The sequence below is a fragment of the Ziziphus jujuba genome, chromosome 10, assembly GCF_031755915.1.
Source record: "Ziziphus jujuba cultivar Dongzao chromosome 10, ASM3175591v1".
In the NCBI taxonomy this organism is placed as follows: Eukaryota; Viridiplantae; Streptophyta; class Magnoliopsida; order Rosales; family Rhamnaceae; genus Ziziphus; species Ziziphus jujuba.
The window spans coordinates 1,931,293-1,946,149 of record NC_083388.1 but is presented as its reverse complement, the minus strand read 5'-3'; the positions used below and the strand labels follow the sequence as shown (position 1 = coordinate 1,946,149).

General features: G+C 31.2%; 1 protein-coding gene and 1 pseudogene across 1 annotated transcript; both read left to right on the top strand.

The window, feature by feature from the left end:
* Nucleotides 1-2,709: 2,709 nt before the first annotated feature.
* LOC107410413 (leucine-rich repeat protein 1) lies at nt 2,710-6,781 on the top strand. Its single transcript, XM_048467920.2, has 6 exons — nt 2,710-3,357; nt 4,279-4,350; nt 4,523-4,666; nt 5,072-5,143; nt 5,296-5,367; nt 6,390-6,781. The coding sequence occupies exons 1-6, from the start codon at nt 3,137-3,139 to the stop codon at nt 6,460-6,462; spliced, it is 654 nt and encodes a 217-aa protein (XP_048323877.1). The 5' UTR covers nt 2,710-3,136; the 3' UTR covers nt 6,463-6,781.
* A 154-nt stretch (nt 6,782-6,935) lies between these two features.
* LOC107407087 (L-ascorbate oxidase-like) lies at nt 6,936-12,734 on the top strand (annotated as a pseudogene).
* The last annotated feature ends 2,123 nt before the right edge of the window (nt 12,735-14,857 follow it).

The following is a 14,857-nucleotide window of genomic DNA, read 5'->3' as shown; positions in this document are numbered from 1 at the left end:
CATTTTCTATGCCACTCATCATGAATGTCTGGAGTGGGTAACACCTGGTCCAAATGGAACAAACATATTCCAAAACCCAAACCCACCAACATTATATTGTAATATAATGTTTTTATTTTATATAATGCTACTGGCCCACCATACATTTGTAATATAATGTTTGTGCAATTGGTCAGATTCCTCAAATTTATCCGGCAATTGGGTTAATTGGCTCAACTCAGACACACTCATATCCAAAATGTTTTTGTCTTCTCAAAGTGCAAAACATAATAAAAGCTAATTGGTTGATCTACCAAAAGAGTTTTAAGTCCAACAAACTTTTTAATTATCAAGTGGGTATCCCATTTATATCTATATTTAAAATATAGATCATTAAAAAAAATATTATAACACAAATTTTGATTTTCTATTTATGTATTACATTTAAATTTATTTTTACATAGTAAATTGAAGAAGATGACATTAAATGGGAATATGAAACGAACATATTCATCAAACCTTTCATATTTATAGAAGGCTTTTTGATATAATCTTAATATTAGATATAATTTGATTCACATAAACTAGTAATTAAATGATATAGCAAATTGGAATATCGATATTAGCCAGAAAATTAAACTAAGGCAAAATGAAAATAGCAGGATAAAATCGATAATATGGAATTATCGAGGAAGAAGAAAAAAAATGATTAGAAAGTTTGAATTGAAGAAACGAAGGCGCTGATAAGCAAAATTGGCGGGGCAATGGTACGGCATGATTTGTATATGTCAATAAAGGCGAATTGAGTGGTTGCAACTTTTTACCTCTCTTCAACGACAACAAATCTACTTGTTCAAACTTCGAAGTTTCAAAACTAAGACCCAAAAAAAAAAAAAAAACCTTAGACCAAATCACTTTGACCCTTCTTTTCTATGCAAATATTCACCCACTCTCTCAAGCCTTTATCACCCACTTCCTCCTTTGACTCTTTAACTCCTAATAATTTCCACTTTTTCTAAATAAAAGCTTTTTCTTTTCTTTTCTTTTTTTTTTTTTTTTTCTAACATTTTTAGACACTCAAAATGTTAACTAGGATACATGGATAGTACAATGTGCTCCGCGTGATTCACTATTTAGTTTTTTTTTTTTAATTAAATATCTACAAAGAATATGCTTTAAGCTAACTTGGTTTTGAAAAAATTGTTCTTTTATTATTAATAGAAACTAAATAACTAATAAATATTGTAAAAATAAAAACAAATTTTACATGTCCTATTTGTTTTTAAATTTTAGTAATTAGGATGTTGAGAAATAAATTTAACTCTTGAACTAACTTAAGGTTTCATATTAGAAGTAAGATAATTAATGCCGTGCAAACCATATTTTAAAGGAGTGCAAGTTCTGTTTTTCTTTATAAACAGGTAATAGTTTTTAATGTTTAATTCTTCTTTTTTCCCCTCTTTTTTTTTTTTTGTGTGTCCAAATTCCAAAAGGAAGCTAGTAGAGATACCTAATCAAATATCAAAGTTTTGGTATCACTGAAAGGGAATGATATAAATTGATCAATATGTTTGGAAGGCTTTAGGTTGTTACAAGTTAGTTGCTTTAGGTAGCTAGTATAATCTTGTAACTAAAAATACACCTTACAATATGTTTGGATTAAGAGAAAAGAGGAAAAGGAAAGAAAAAAATTAATTGTTTTATTTGTATTGTTAAAATGAATAAAAAAAAAATGATAAGGAAAGAAAATGACATAATAGATTATGCTTATTTTAACATGTAATACTCTATTTTCAGCCATTAATTTTTTATTCTTTATCAATGTTGTTAACCATACCAGATAATCAACCGTTTAAGCACATTTAATTTCAATTTTTTTTTAAATTTTAAATTAATAATTTTAAAAAATTATCAATATTATAAAAATAATTATTATTATATTTGAACCATCATTTAATCCATAATCAAATAATATAAAATTAAATATTAAATAATCTATTAATGTCTCGTATCCACCACACTCTCGACATATAGCCATTTAAATTTAGAAAATGAAAACAAAAACAAAAATGTAATGGGATTTTTAAATATTTCAATATTATTATTATTAATTAAAAACTAATTGATTGAGATATTTTATATTTAAAATATTTTTTGTAACAATATAAACTAAATTAAATATATTTATACTTTTCATTAATAATTATCTAAACAAAAAATTATTCTAAATATTTTTGTCCTTTTCTTTTATTTTCCTTTCCTTATTAAATTTAATTTTTTTAACCTTTAATCCTAAGATAGTATTAAATTTAATACTTTATTATTTTTTTATTTTAACCTTCAATTCAAACATAGTATTAGTCTTTATAAGTTTGACCCAGATTTCCTATTTGGTCCTTTTAATTATTTTGTCTACATTGAGGTCTTGGACACATTTTTTAATTTATTTTTTGGTGAATGTCTTGGGGACATGAAATAAACAAAAAGACTCACTGCCAATAATTTGAATAATATACCACGAAGCACCGTAGAAAACCAGTAGAAAACACAAAATAACCAGAATGAAGCCCAAAAACAAAGCAAAAACTCAACAGCAAAAAAGAGATTTCCCCTAAAATTAGTATTAAAAAGAAATGCAGTACCAAATGCAACTACAAAAACAAGATCAAACAGTAAAGTGAAACCCTAATTCTCTCACCTGAAAGTCGAAGAAACCGAAAGGGGAAAAACCCTAAACACAGAGAGAAGCAGAAGAGAGAAATGAGAAAACCTCAGACAGTGTCAACTCTCTCTCTCTCTCTCCCACGACACGTGGACGTACAGGATCAAATTTCGAAGTTACTCATTAGATGCTCTGTTTTCCTTTTTGTTTTTGTTACTGCCAAAGCCGATATTCACTTTCAAATTTTATTTTTCATTTTTGTTTTTTTTGCTTGACCCTTTTGACTCTATATCACATCCTTTTTTCTCTTTTTTATCTTATTGTCTTCTTTTATCTCTTATAATTTTCTCCCCCATTCTCTTTTCCCAATCTCTCTCTCTCTCTCTCTCTCTCTCTCTCCGTGTCTCTGAGGAGCCCTAGGAGGTGAATCTTGCGAGTTCACCAAGCCGAGTGTCTCCGCTAATCGGCAGCAGAATAGACTAAGTGTGTTCAACCATGGCGGCTTCAAGGAAAGCCTTGTGTTTCGCCGTCTGTGTGTCTCTAACCGTAACTCTTCTTCCGTTGGTCTATGGCAACTCCGAAGGAGACGCCCTCTACACGCTTCGCCGGAGCTTGTCGGATCCGGATAATGTCCTTCAGAGCTGGGATCCGACCCTTGTTAACCCCTGCACTTGGTTCCACATCACCTGCAACCAGGATAATCGCGTTACCCGAGTGTATCTCTCTCTCTCTCTCTCTCGCGTTTATGGCGGTTTTTTTTTTCCTTCCATTTATGGTGTTCTTTATTAGCTTGTTACTTATTGGGCTATTTTGTTTCAATTTCAAAGACAATTGAGCTCTTTAAGTTTGCTTTATTGTTGGTCCGGTTGATCCGAATTGATGAACTTGGTTGTGTTAATTCTTATGAATTGGAATTGGGTTTTGCGTAGAGGGTCAAGAATTAGAAAGTTTGAGCTTGAGTCGTTGGTTCACTGAGTGGTTTGTATTTTGTTGAAAGTATATTTGATTATAGTTTGAACCGTATTGATGATGTTTGGGAGTCTGCTAACCCAAAACAAAAAATAAAAAAAATAAAAAAAATTATCGTTTTCTATGTTATGTGTGGACTTAAAAAAAAAAAAAAGCTCTTTAGCTGGACAAAGAATTTTGTTCAGTACGTCTAGAGTATACTGTGGACCTTTACGTAAAATTTAGCTGAATCTGTCTTTATTAGCTTCTTACGTTTCTTATGGTTTTAAATTAATTTTGACCTTTTTTTCCTGTGATTCGCCAATCGCTTTTTCATCACAGTTTAGTTTTGAAGTTCAAAATGCGGTTTAAACTTTTTTCTGCTCAATTTGGTATGATATTCCATGATGTTTGTCTCTTATCTATTAATCATCCATCTTGTGTCAACCTATTGTGTTTTGGTTGGGTATCTGTAAATTGTGTTGATTATGCTTTTGTCTTCAGGGTATCTGGTTCTTGTACTTTAGATTGATAGAATATTTGACTTCTAGTTTTTGTTTTTTTCTTTTTAATTTTAATTTTTTGTTTTTGTTTTTTTTTTTTTTCAACTTTTTTTTTTTTTTTTTTGGGTGGGAGCTTTTGATGTTTCCCTTTAACTAATGAAATGCTGCTGATTAACCAATGGACAGGGATTTGGGAAATTCAAACTTGTCTGGACATCTGGTACCTGAACTTGGAAAGCTTGAGCATCTTCAATATTTGTATGTTTTTCCCCCCTTTTCCTCCTTGGTTATCTGCAGATGTATAACCAAAGCTTATTTGATTGTCTATCATGTAGTATATATGATGTTAGCTCATGTTGTTGCTTTCTATGTAGCGGTGTTTACTGCATTTTAGTTTTGCAAGTTACCTACAGGATCTCTTTGTATGCAGGGAACTTTACAAAAACAATATTCAAGGAACTATTCCATCCGAGCTTGGTAACCTGAAGAGCCTCATCAGCTTGGACTTGTATAATAACAACATCTCTGGTGTTATTCCTCCCTCATTGGGAAAATTGAAATCTCTAGTTTTTTTGTGAGTTTAATTAAATCCCGTACCTTATTTTATTTCAGACTTCTAGTGTTGTGGGGTTTTCTTACCAAGCTAACCTTATTAACTTGAAATTTTGTAAAATTCTTTCCGACTTTTTCAACACTGACTTGAAAATTGGGCCAAATGGTTTGTTGCTTGAATGAAAATTGGCAGGCTTGTATTTTGAAGTCTGTATTTTGCACATTATTGTTGTTGCTTTATTTGGCCATGGCAATAACTCTTATAATATTATTTTATATGAGTTTCTAATGTTGCTTTTGTCAGTTTCTAATTAAGCATTTGTCTTGTGCTATTTGACCAAATGAAATCTTTCTCTTTACTGTCTCCGATATTGTTTGTGTGGCATTGTAGTAACTGCCTCTCTCTCTTTGGTGATTCATTTTCCAGGCGGCTCAATGACAACGGGTTAAGTGGACCAATTCCGAAGGAGCTTGTTGGTATATCAAGCCTCAAAGTTGTGTAAGTTCTTTAGTAAATCTTTGGCTGCTCTCATTTTTGCCTTTTTTACCCCTGTAGATGTAGCGCTGTTGGTATAGTTTCATATGGCATAAAATTTTATTTTCTTGAATTGCCTTTGTTCTCTCTCTCTCTCTCTCTCTCTCTCTCTCCAGGGATGTCTCAAACAATAATTTGTGTGGAACAATTCCTACCAGTGGACCATTTGAGCATATCCCTCTGAGCAAGTAAGTTAGTTCTCTTTTTTATCATTTTCCATCACTCTTCTTGGCTATGGTAAATTTTTAATATGTTTTTGAAAAAATAGGGGGAAAGCCCTTCTTGCATGACATCCTCATCTGAATTTGGCATTCACCTTTTTATTCTTTCTTGGGTTTTAAGTTTGCCTCAACTTTTCTTCATTGGCTCTAGACGAGTGTTTATGTATATTTAATTGGAATTTCATCTCTCTGTCTTTCTCATTCTTGTTCAACAAAATGAGTTTTAATGTCACTTATTCCTGTATTATGCATGTTTTGTTCTAACTGAATATAGGAATATGTGTATGTGTGTGTGTGTGTGTGTGTGTACAGCAAAGTGAACGAGTTAATTAGGTAATGAGAAATGGGGTATATATTCTTCATGCTTCTTACTTGACTAATTGGAGTGCTAATAATAAAGCTTAGCACTAATGAAAAATAGGTATTTTAGGAAGGGGCATTTCAAATCATACCAGATACAGTAAACACAACTCTATTTATACATATTGAATAATGTTATGGATTGCTTACAGCTGTATTCAATTTTTGCAATTTTTGATTTCTAAAATAAAATTTGAAAGGGTTTTTAGGAATATCTTAAACCTGTTTGTTGGTAGAGCTCAGCATGATAATTCAAGCGGCTTTTGGTTACAATTGTGTGTGTGTGTGTGTGTGCCTGCGCTAACTACTTGTCCTTTGTGCAATTTTATCTTTTTTTAGTGTGTTTAAATTAATTGATGCTTCTGCTTTTTGCAAGAAAAGTTAAATTGAGAATTGGATTCTTGATGAATTTGTTTGGAGGTTATGTTTTGTGTCAGCACATATAAAACTAATAAAATCAGAAAGAATATATTCCTTTTTATGGTTGGGTTTTGGGCAGGGTTTTGCGTAGGCTTATATGATGGGTGCATATATGCATTTCAGTTACTTTAATGTGTAGGTTTTTCTTCTAGCTGGTGCTTTTTTATTTGGCTTTCGATGTAATCTCTTCCTTTCTTCCATTGATGTAGCTTTGAAAATAACCCTAGACTTGAGGGTCCAGAGTTATTGGGACTCGCAAGTTATGACACAAACTGCTCATGAAGGAGACTGAAGCTGCAAAATATTGACACTACTTTGGACTAGATTGTACTCTAAAAATTAAAAACGTATTACCAAATCTTAATGGGGTCACAGATAATTGTTATCCCTCATATAAGCATATGTAAAAAGAAAACTAACGATACTAAAATGCCAAATGCATTTGTAGCTGCATTATTGTTCTCTTTTCCTTAGTCTCTAAGACATTAAATTTGTATTGATGCTATACTACCAAGACTACTTACTGTGTATGTCCTTTAATTGATTTGCTTGTGCCTAATAGATCTTTTGGTATACAATCCATGTTGGGTTTCATTTCCTACTCGACTCGGTTTGATAGTTCTGTTTTTCACTTAATACTAAAATCTTGGTGGTTGGCTAAAAATAAGTTTAATTGAGATTGCATTGGAATTTTGGTTTTATTAACGTTTAAACAGACCTTAAAATTGGTGAATCTATCAACTTATTAAACTCTAATGTCCAATTATTCAATATTAAGATCATAAGAATAGCAATTAACTAACGCTAAAGATATTGAGTGCCGGAGTCTCCCATCTCCTAATGTTGTAATATATTCAAAAGAAAAGAAAACGAAACTGAAACATAGTGAAGATGAAACAAACGGCTTGTTTCTGAAGGTAGAATTTGTATGTTGGTCAACAAAATAATAATAATAAAAATCATTTGGTAGAAAAAAAGGAAAAAATGAAAAAAGAAGAAGAAAGGGGTGAAGCTTCCATAAAAGTGTTGTTTAAGAAATACCTTTTGATCCATTGTCAGCCATTTTTTTTTTTGTTTTTCTCTCTCTAATGATACGCTTTTTCTTTGGCTCTCCATTTGCTTTTTTTATTTTATTTCATTTTTTCTTTCTCGTTGGAAATAACCAATGAATTTATCCATGGATTCCTTTAATTTTTGCCAATTATTAGTTTCATTTTTATTGATTATTTGTTAGAATAAGCCTTGCGACATAATGAAAAAGTTGTTTGTTCTCCTCGCTATGCATTCAAGCCAACCCCTCGAATGATTCACAGTCATGAAATGATTTGTTTCTCTATTGGGCCAATAAATTATGTTTAGTGGATTAAACATTTAGAAGAGAGTGGTTTCAATAATGATTATTATTATTTGGTAGTGTTATAATTTCACACACACACACATATATATATATATATATATGTATATCTTTTTATTAGATTCTTTATTTAAACTTATGCATAAATATTACTTAAAAAATACACAACTACCAAAAAAGGAACTTATGGTACATGTAATTCTATTTAAAAATAATTTTTCTAATGGAAAGTTTTGATTAGTAACAGTACTCACTATTCAAGTCAAAATATACAATTATTTTTAATGAGGAAAAGGGGAAACATTAAAGTGTACAAGGTCCTGCCACATGCATCACCATACGAAAAATTGAAGGACCCATGCAAATACATTTACTTATTAATTACTAAAAAAAAATATTTTAAAAAAAATAAAAATCAAAGGAGCTAGCTAGCTTAAATATTTTTGATATAAATGAAACATGACAAGCAGGTGGCCTAAGGCGACCGTCCTCAGTTGCCTTACCCCAAAGCCGGCCATGGTTTCCATCGCCCTTTAACTGCTTTCTCACATTGCCATATCCAAGTTTTACGCTTAGGGATTAGGGATCTGTTGATTCTCTTGCCAAACATGCTTTGGATGGGGAAACAAATTTCGAAAAGATTAACGGTGTTGGTTATTTCCATGTTCTTTTTATCAACAATTCAATGGTCCTTTGGTTCTCAAGAAAGACATTTCAAATGGGACGTGGAGTGTACATACTGGCTCCAGATTGCGTAGAGCACGCTGTGATGGGGATCAATGGCCAGTTTCCTGGTCCAACTATCAGGGCCAAGGCTGGAGACACCATTGTTGTACAGCTCACTAACAAGCTTCACACTGAGGGAGTTGTTATCCACTGGCATGGAATCCGACAGGTTTCCCAACTTCATTTCATTTGCATGCATGTACATGTATAAATTTCTTTTTTCTTTTTTTTTCCTCAAAACTATCTCCAATTTATAACGTGGGATATGATAACTAACAAGTATTAACAATAATTTTCTTATAAAATTTAGTTTGCTTTGCCCATGATTAAATATCTGTATATGTTGTATATATTTGGTTCTTGCAGTTTGGAACTCCTTGGGCTGATGGGATTGCATCAATCTCACAGTGTGCTATCAACCCAGGAGAAACATTCGTTTACAGGTTCAAAGTTGACAAGGTCTAAATATTTTCTTATTGATTCCCCAGTAGCTCATTGATTTTCTCTTTGCTCTGCACCCCAAGTGTTCTTGATCTCTCTTTCTTTCAGCAAAAGATGATCAAGGATGTTAATTATAAAAGATTCACTACTCGAGTTAGCAACTATGTCAAACAGCAAAAAAATGAAAGTGTCAAAATTTACCATATTTAAGAATAGTACTACACATGAATTTAAATGTCGTCATGATTAAAATATTGACCATATATGAGAATGGTACTAGATTTTATCCCCAAAAAAAAAAAAAAAAAAAAAAAAAGGTAGCAGTGCCTGTATAGATATGATTTTATATGTCGTTTTGATGGAAGAGACAGTCAAGGGTTGAAATAAAAATATGGCGCAGGCAGGAACATACTTTTATCATGGACACTATGGAATGCAAAGATCTGGAGGGTTATATGGATCTCTGATAGTTGACGTGGCGGAAGGGGAGAAAGAACCGTTCCATTATGATGGTGAATTGAACTTATTATTGAGCGATTGGTGGCATAAAAGTGTTCAGGAGCAAGAAACCGGCTTGTCTTCGAAACCGATGCGTTTCATTGGTGAGCCACAGGTAAGCTAATTATTACATATTCAAACTGCATGAGATAGACGTAAAGGTGGAACATACATATTTACTTTGTTTCTTCTTTTAGATTTTCTGATTTTGACATTACTCCTGTTATTTCAATCCATTGTAAAAAGTTAATCCCTTTAGATAACAACTACTTTTCAATCTCTCTCAAACGGTAGCTTCTTGTGTCACGTCTAATATGTTTTAGAGATATAATATAATATAAAGTTTTGCCACAATAACCAACGATGTAATGGTGGATCCAAGCCTAATTAAATATAATTCAAAAATAAAATATATAAAATCACTTTATAAATTATACATAATTGAATATAAATACTATCATAATATAGATGTTAACATCTATCATAGTTACTAGTATTGCTTTAATAGCTAAAAATCCAGAATTGATTTTGGAACTTGTTACACACCATGCAAAAGATTTTTTTTTTTTTTTTGGAGGGGATGAATCTAACTAATATCTGACATTAAACATCATATGGCAATTGTCATTTAGATTGTGTTGTATGGAAGAAATAAGCACCTACATATTTATCCATAATTTTTGAACTTTAAAATCTCAATCAAGACTATTGCCCAAAAAAAAAAAATCTTAATCAAGACATGTTATCTGGGTTCTATCGGATTATTTTGAGTTTGACCCAATAAAAATCTTAAAATAAATCTGATCCATTTGTCTAACATCTCAAACGCGGCAGTTAGATATCCAGTCTTATATATTAATCAGGTTATTTATTTATTATTATTATTATTTGTGAACATGATTAAAAGCGAATCAAATAGTTGGTAAGAAAGTGAAGACGATGGACCACTTTTTTCCTCATGCGTAAAATGCACGTGTTTTATTCCCATATTGCATTTCCATTTGGACATAATTCATGATTTGATCTAGAACATGCTCTTGTACCCTATATATCGTTAGGTAGCAGACAGATTTTCCATCTAGTATGTATCTCAACCCAAAACCTCACATTTTGCAAAATAAGAAAAAGAAAAAGAAAAAGAAAAAGAAAAACTCCATAAATAAAGAAATAAAATCCATCGACAATATTAATATTTGAAAATAATTGAAGTTTTTTGTCACTTAATTAGCTAGCTAAAAATATTTTTTCATATATATATATATATATATATTCAACGCTAGCTCTTTCTCCTCCACATGTTTCCCCCTTTTCAGAGCTTGTTGATAAATGGAAGGGGCCAGTATAATTGTTCTCTGGCAGCAAGCTATGGTAATTTTTCCTCTCCAAAGTGTAAATTCCAGGGAACAGAACAATGTGCTCCTCAAATCCTCCATGTTCTACCAAATACCGCCTACAGGCTAAGAATTGCCAGTACTACCGCTCTCTCCTCTCTCAATTTGGCCATTGGGGTAATATTATTATTTTATTCATTAGCCTATATTTATTTACATATATATATAATATAATATAATTTAACTATTACGATTCATCATCTACAACATAATGAATTAAAATGCTAAATTATATGTAATTTTTTATAAATATAAATATAAAAGTATTTATATATATATTATATAAATTACATAAAATCAGGAGTATTATATTCTATGAGTTAATGTTGATTGCTGTACGGTCATTTTCTTTTCACTACTAAACCATCCCTGGTTTTCCGAGTGCATAAAAACATCCACATAAAGACAATTTGACAGGTAGCGAAAAATTGACTTGGCTAGAAGTGTACTTAATCAATCAGTGGGAGAGGTACATTTTTTTGTGATGAAGGAAAATAGTTCGAATATGATTAAAGTGAGGGGGGGGGGGGGGGGGGTAAGTAGAGGCATGCCATATTGTTTTTTGGATATGGCTACAGCCAGATGAAAACGAACAAGTCACCAAAAAAGGATAAAAGATAAAAGACTACTTAGTGGAAAATGATCTTTCAGCTGGTGTGGAGTAGGAAAAAGACATCCACTCCGATCCAATCTAATACGGTCTAGTACATTCTAGTGTAAACAGTTTTTGTGGACATGACAGCATTGGTATATATAAAAACCAAAGTTAATTAGCTTTTCTATTAAATAATAAAATAAAAAAAAAGTTAAAAGTGGCTTTTGTTTCTTTCTATTTGTGACACACAAATTAGGTACAGAGAGATATTACCAAATAGGATGACAAAATTATTCACCAAAAAACCAAAAAAAAATAAAAATTAATAATCGGGTGGCAGAAGTAAAATTTTAAAAATAGAGAGAAACAGAGAAGTTTAATTAAAAATATTTGTTAATTATCATTTACATTTTATATTTATTAATGTTTTAATTAAGTTAACCATCTCTTTTTTGTTTATGTTATCTGTATTTAGAATCACAAGATGGTAGTGGTAGAAGCTGATGGAAATTATGTTGAGCCATTTGCTGTGGATAACTTGGACATACACTCAGGGGAGAGTTACTCAGTCCTAGTTACTACAAATCAGAACCCAATGGAAAACTACTGGCTCTCAATCGGTGTAAGAGGAAGAGAACCCAAAACACCTCAAGCACTTACCATTTTTAATTACCTTCCAAATCCTTCATCAAAGCTTCCCATACATCCACCTCCAATCACTCCCCAGTGGAATGATTATCCCTACATAAAGAACTTCACTAAAAGCATTTTGGCCCTTGTGGGGTCCACCTCATCAAAACCCCCAACAAAGTTCCATCGTCGGATTGTCCTCCTCAACACTCAAAACAAGTTCAATGGATACACCAAGTGGGCCCTCAACAATGTCTCATTGGCTCTGCCTCCTACTCCTTATTTGGGAGCTATTAAGCATGGTCTTAAAAATGCATTCAATCAGACTAAACCACCTGAGAATTTCCCAAACAGTTATAATATAATGAAGCCCCCAAAAAATCCAAATGCAACCATTGGAAATGGAGTTTATATGCTAAGCTTTGGAATCACAGTGGATGTGGTACTACAGAATTCCAATATGTTGAAAGAAAATGTGAGTGAGATTCATCCGTGGCATTTGCATGGACATGATTTCTGGGTCTTGGGTTATGGAGAAGGGAAATTTTCCGAGCAAGATGTGGGAAAATTCAACTTGAAAAACCCACCATTGAGGAATACAGCAGTGGTTTTCCCATATGGATGGACAGCTCTTAGATTTGTTGCAGATAGCCCAGGAGTTTGGGCTTTTCATTGCCACATTGAGCCTCATTTGCATATGGGAATGGGAGTGGTTTTTGCCGAAGGTGTTAATCGTCTTCTTAAGGTACCTAATGAGGCTCTTGCTTGTGGACTCACTGCTAAGATCCGTATACCTAATTAAAATCATTTTAAGATCTTTGCAGTATATTTGATCTTGTCCTGTAGTGTGATATGCATGTTTGAAAAAGAAGTTTCGAAGAAAAAGTGATTTCTTAGCTGTTATTCAATAACAATGCTAATTTTAATTTTTTTTATTTAATTGTATATAATATTGCTTTATTTAATTAATAATAGTTATAATTTTATTAGACATATATAAACAACTAAAAGTTTAAAGGAAAGAGAAATAAAATAAAACTTAAAAAAACAACAATTTAAAGATGTATTCAATTTTGTGCTTTTTTTGTTTACTCTTTTTTTTTTTTTTTTCATCTTCTTACTTCTTAACTTTATAGCCAACTTAATTAAATACTTAATAAACTGTAACTTATATTTCACATAAACAAATTACACATAATTAAATAGCAAAAATAAAAACAAAAGCTACAAAAACCAACTATATGTTGCACTTAAATGAAATTAGTGGTGTTCTTCAATTTCATTAATAAAGTATGTTTTTCACTTTTATTTTGACAATTTCTTTTTTTTTAAATATATATTTTAAATTTTATTATTACATTTATAATTAAATACTAAGTTATGTATATTAATTTATTGCATAAGTTAAATTTTAGTGTTAATTGATTGAAAGAGAATAACTACGAAATTAATGATAATTAAATCCCTCTAAATTTTATCACGAGATCAAATAATTAGGATATTAGGAAAAGGTTATTTTTCCCTCATTCTTATCAACAACAATCATTTGATAATTAAAGGTATTATCATAGACATACTGACCCAAAATTTCTAATCAAGTGTGGAGTAGTTGGTGGCACTCAAGCAAAAGGCGCAATTTAACTTTCATATAAGACTTTTCTTTTCTTCGTAAAAACTTTCGTATACTATCATATGTAAGCAATTTTGATTTAATCATTACAAATTATCTCAAAATCCTGTATTCCTATGATTGGAATCTATACTTTCATAATATAAATAAAAGTGCTAAATAACTGAAGCTATTTTCGTTAATTTTGGTTTAATCTTTGTTGGTAAAAATTTCCACCTACCTAGGACTAATGCAAACTACATAATTTCGCATTTTGAATTTGTACTTGTACAATTCCACAATTCCAGTGAATTCTCATCCCCAAATAATGTGGCACGGTTATAATTTAGATAATCTTAAAAATATAATATCTCAATAAATTAAAATATTAATTTGGAAAAAATAATGTATAGTCCAAAAAATCTTTTTCATACTTCTGTAAATTCTAATACAAAAGACATGGATAAACTGTTGATTTGTGTCAGTTTCTGTGCATCGATCAGACATAAAAATAATATTGAAGCTTTTTCTTTTTTCTTTGGTGAATATTGAAGCCTTTCCTTTCGGAATCTTTTTGAACCTCTTACAGTGATCCACTAAAGATTGGCATTTGAACTCATTTTTAATTTTATATAATTTTTAGGTGTATGAAATTATTTATGTTATAATCTCATCTAGCTAACATTAGATAGACAGAGATTTTTTCAAAATTTTTTTATTGTTATTTTTTTATGCTTTATTGTATGAGTACATATGAGGTATATGTTTTAATGTTTTAATGTAGGAATCGAACATAACTAACATAATTCTATATTCTATAATGGATATTATAATATCATATACCTAGCACCTAGCATTAGTTTATATTTAATTTCATAGCATTAGTTTATATTTAATTTCATGGGGCACTGAGGTTAATTTTGTAATGGTTCAATTAATATTTTAATTATTAACTGAGTTGTCTCAAATTCAAATTCAATGAGATTATCATGAGAAACCACATGCATATTGTTACAACCATGACCAAGTTATATTTCTTGAATTCAATTACTGGTGATTAATTAATCAGATCAATTTGTACTCAACCTTAATTTTCCCGTCCTCATATGATCTACTTGCATTTAAGGGGTGGGTTCGGTGCGGGTTGCGTCATTTTTTTCCAATTTTTTTTTATAAAAGTCTAACCCAACCGAGCTATTCGGTTTAATTGTGCCATCAATCCAACCCAAATCATCAATATGAAAAAATCAAACCAAACCACGCCGATTTCTGTAGTTTTGGTTCGCTTTAGGTGTTTGGTTTTACTACTTACCACCCAGACTGAAAGAGATCGTGAGATGACAGAAGATATAATTGCTTGTTGAAGATTTAGAGGGATGTTAAATAGATCGATAATGAGATTTAGAGAGAGAGAGAGAGAGAGAGAGAGAGAG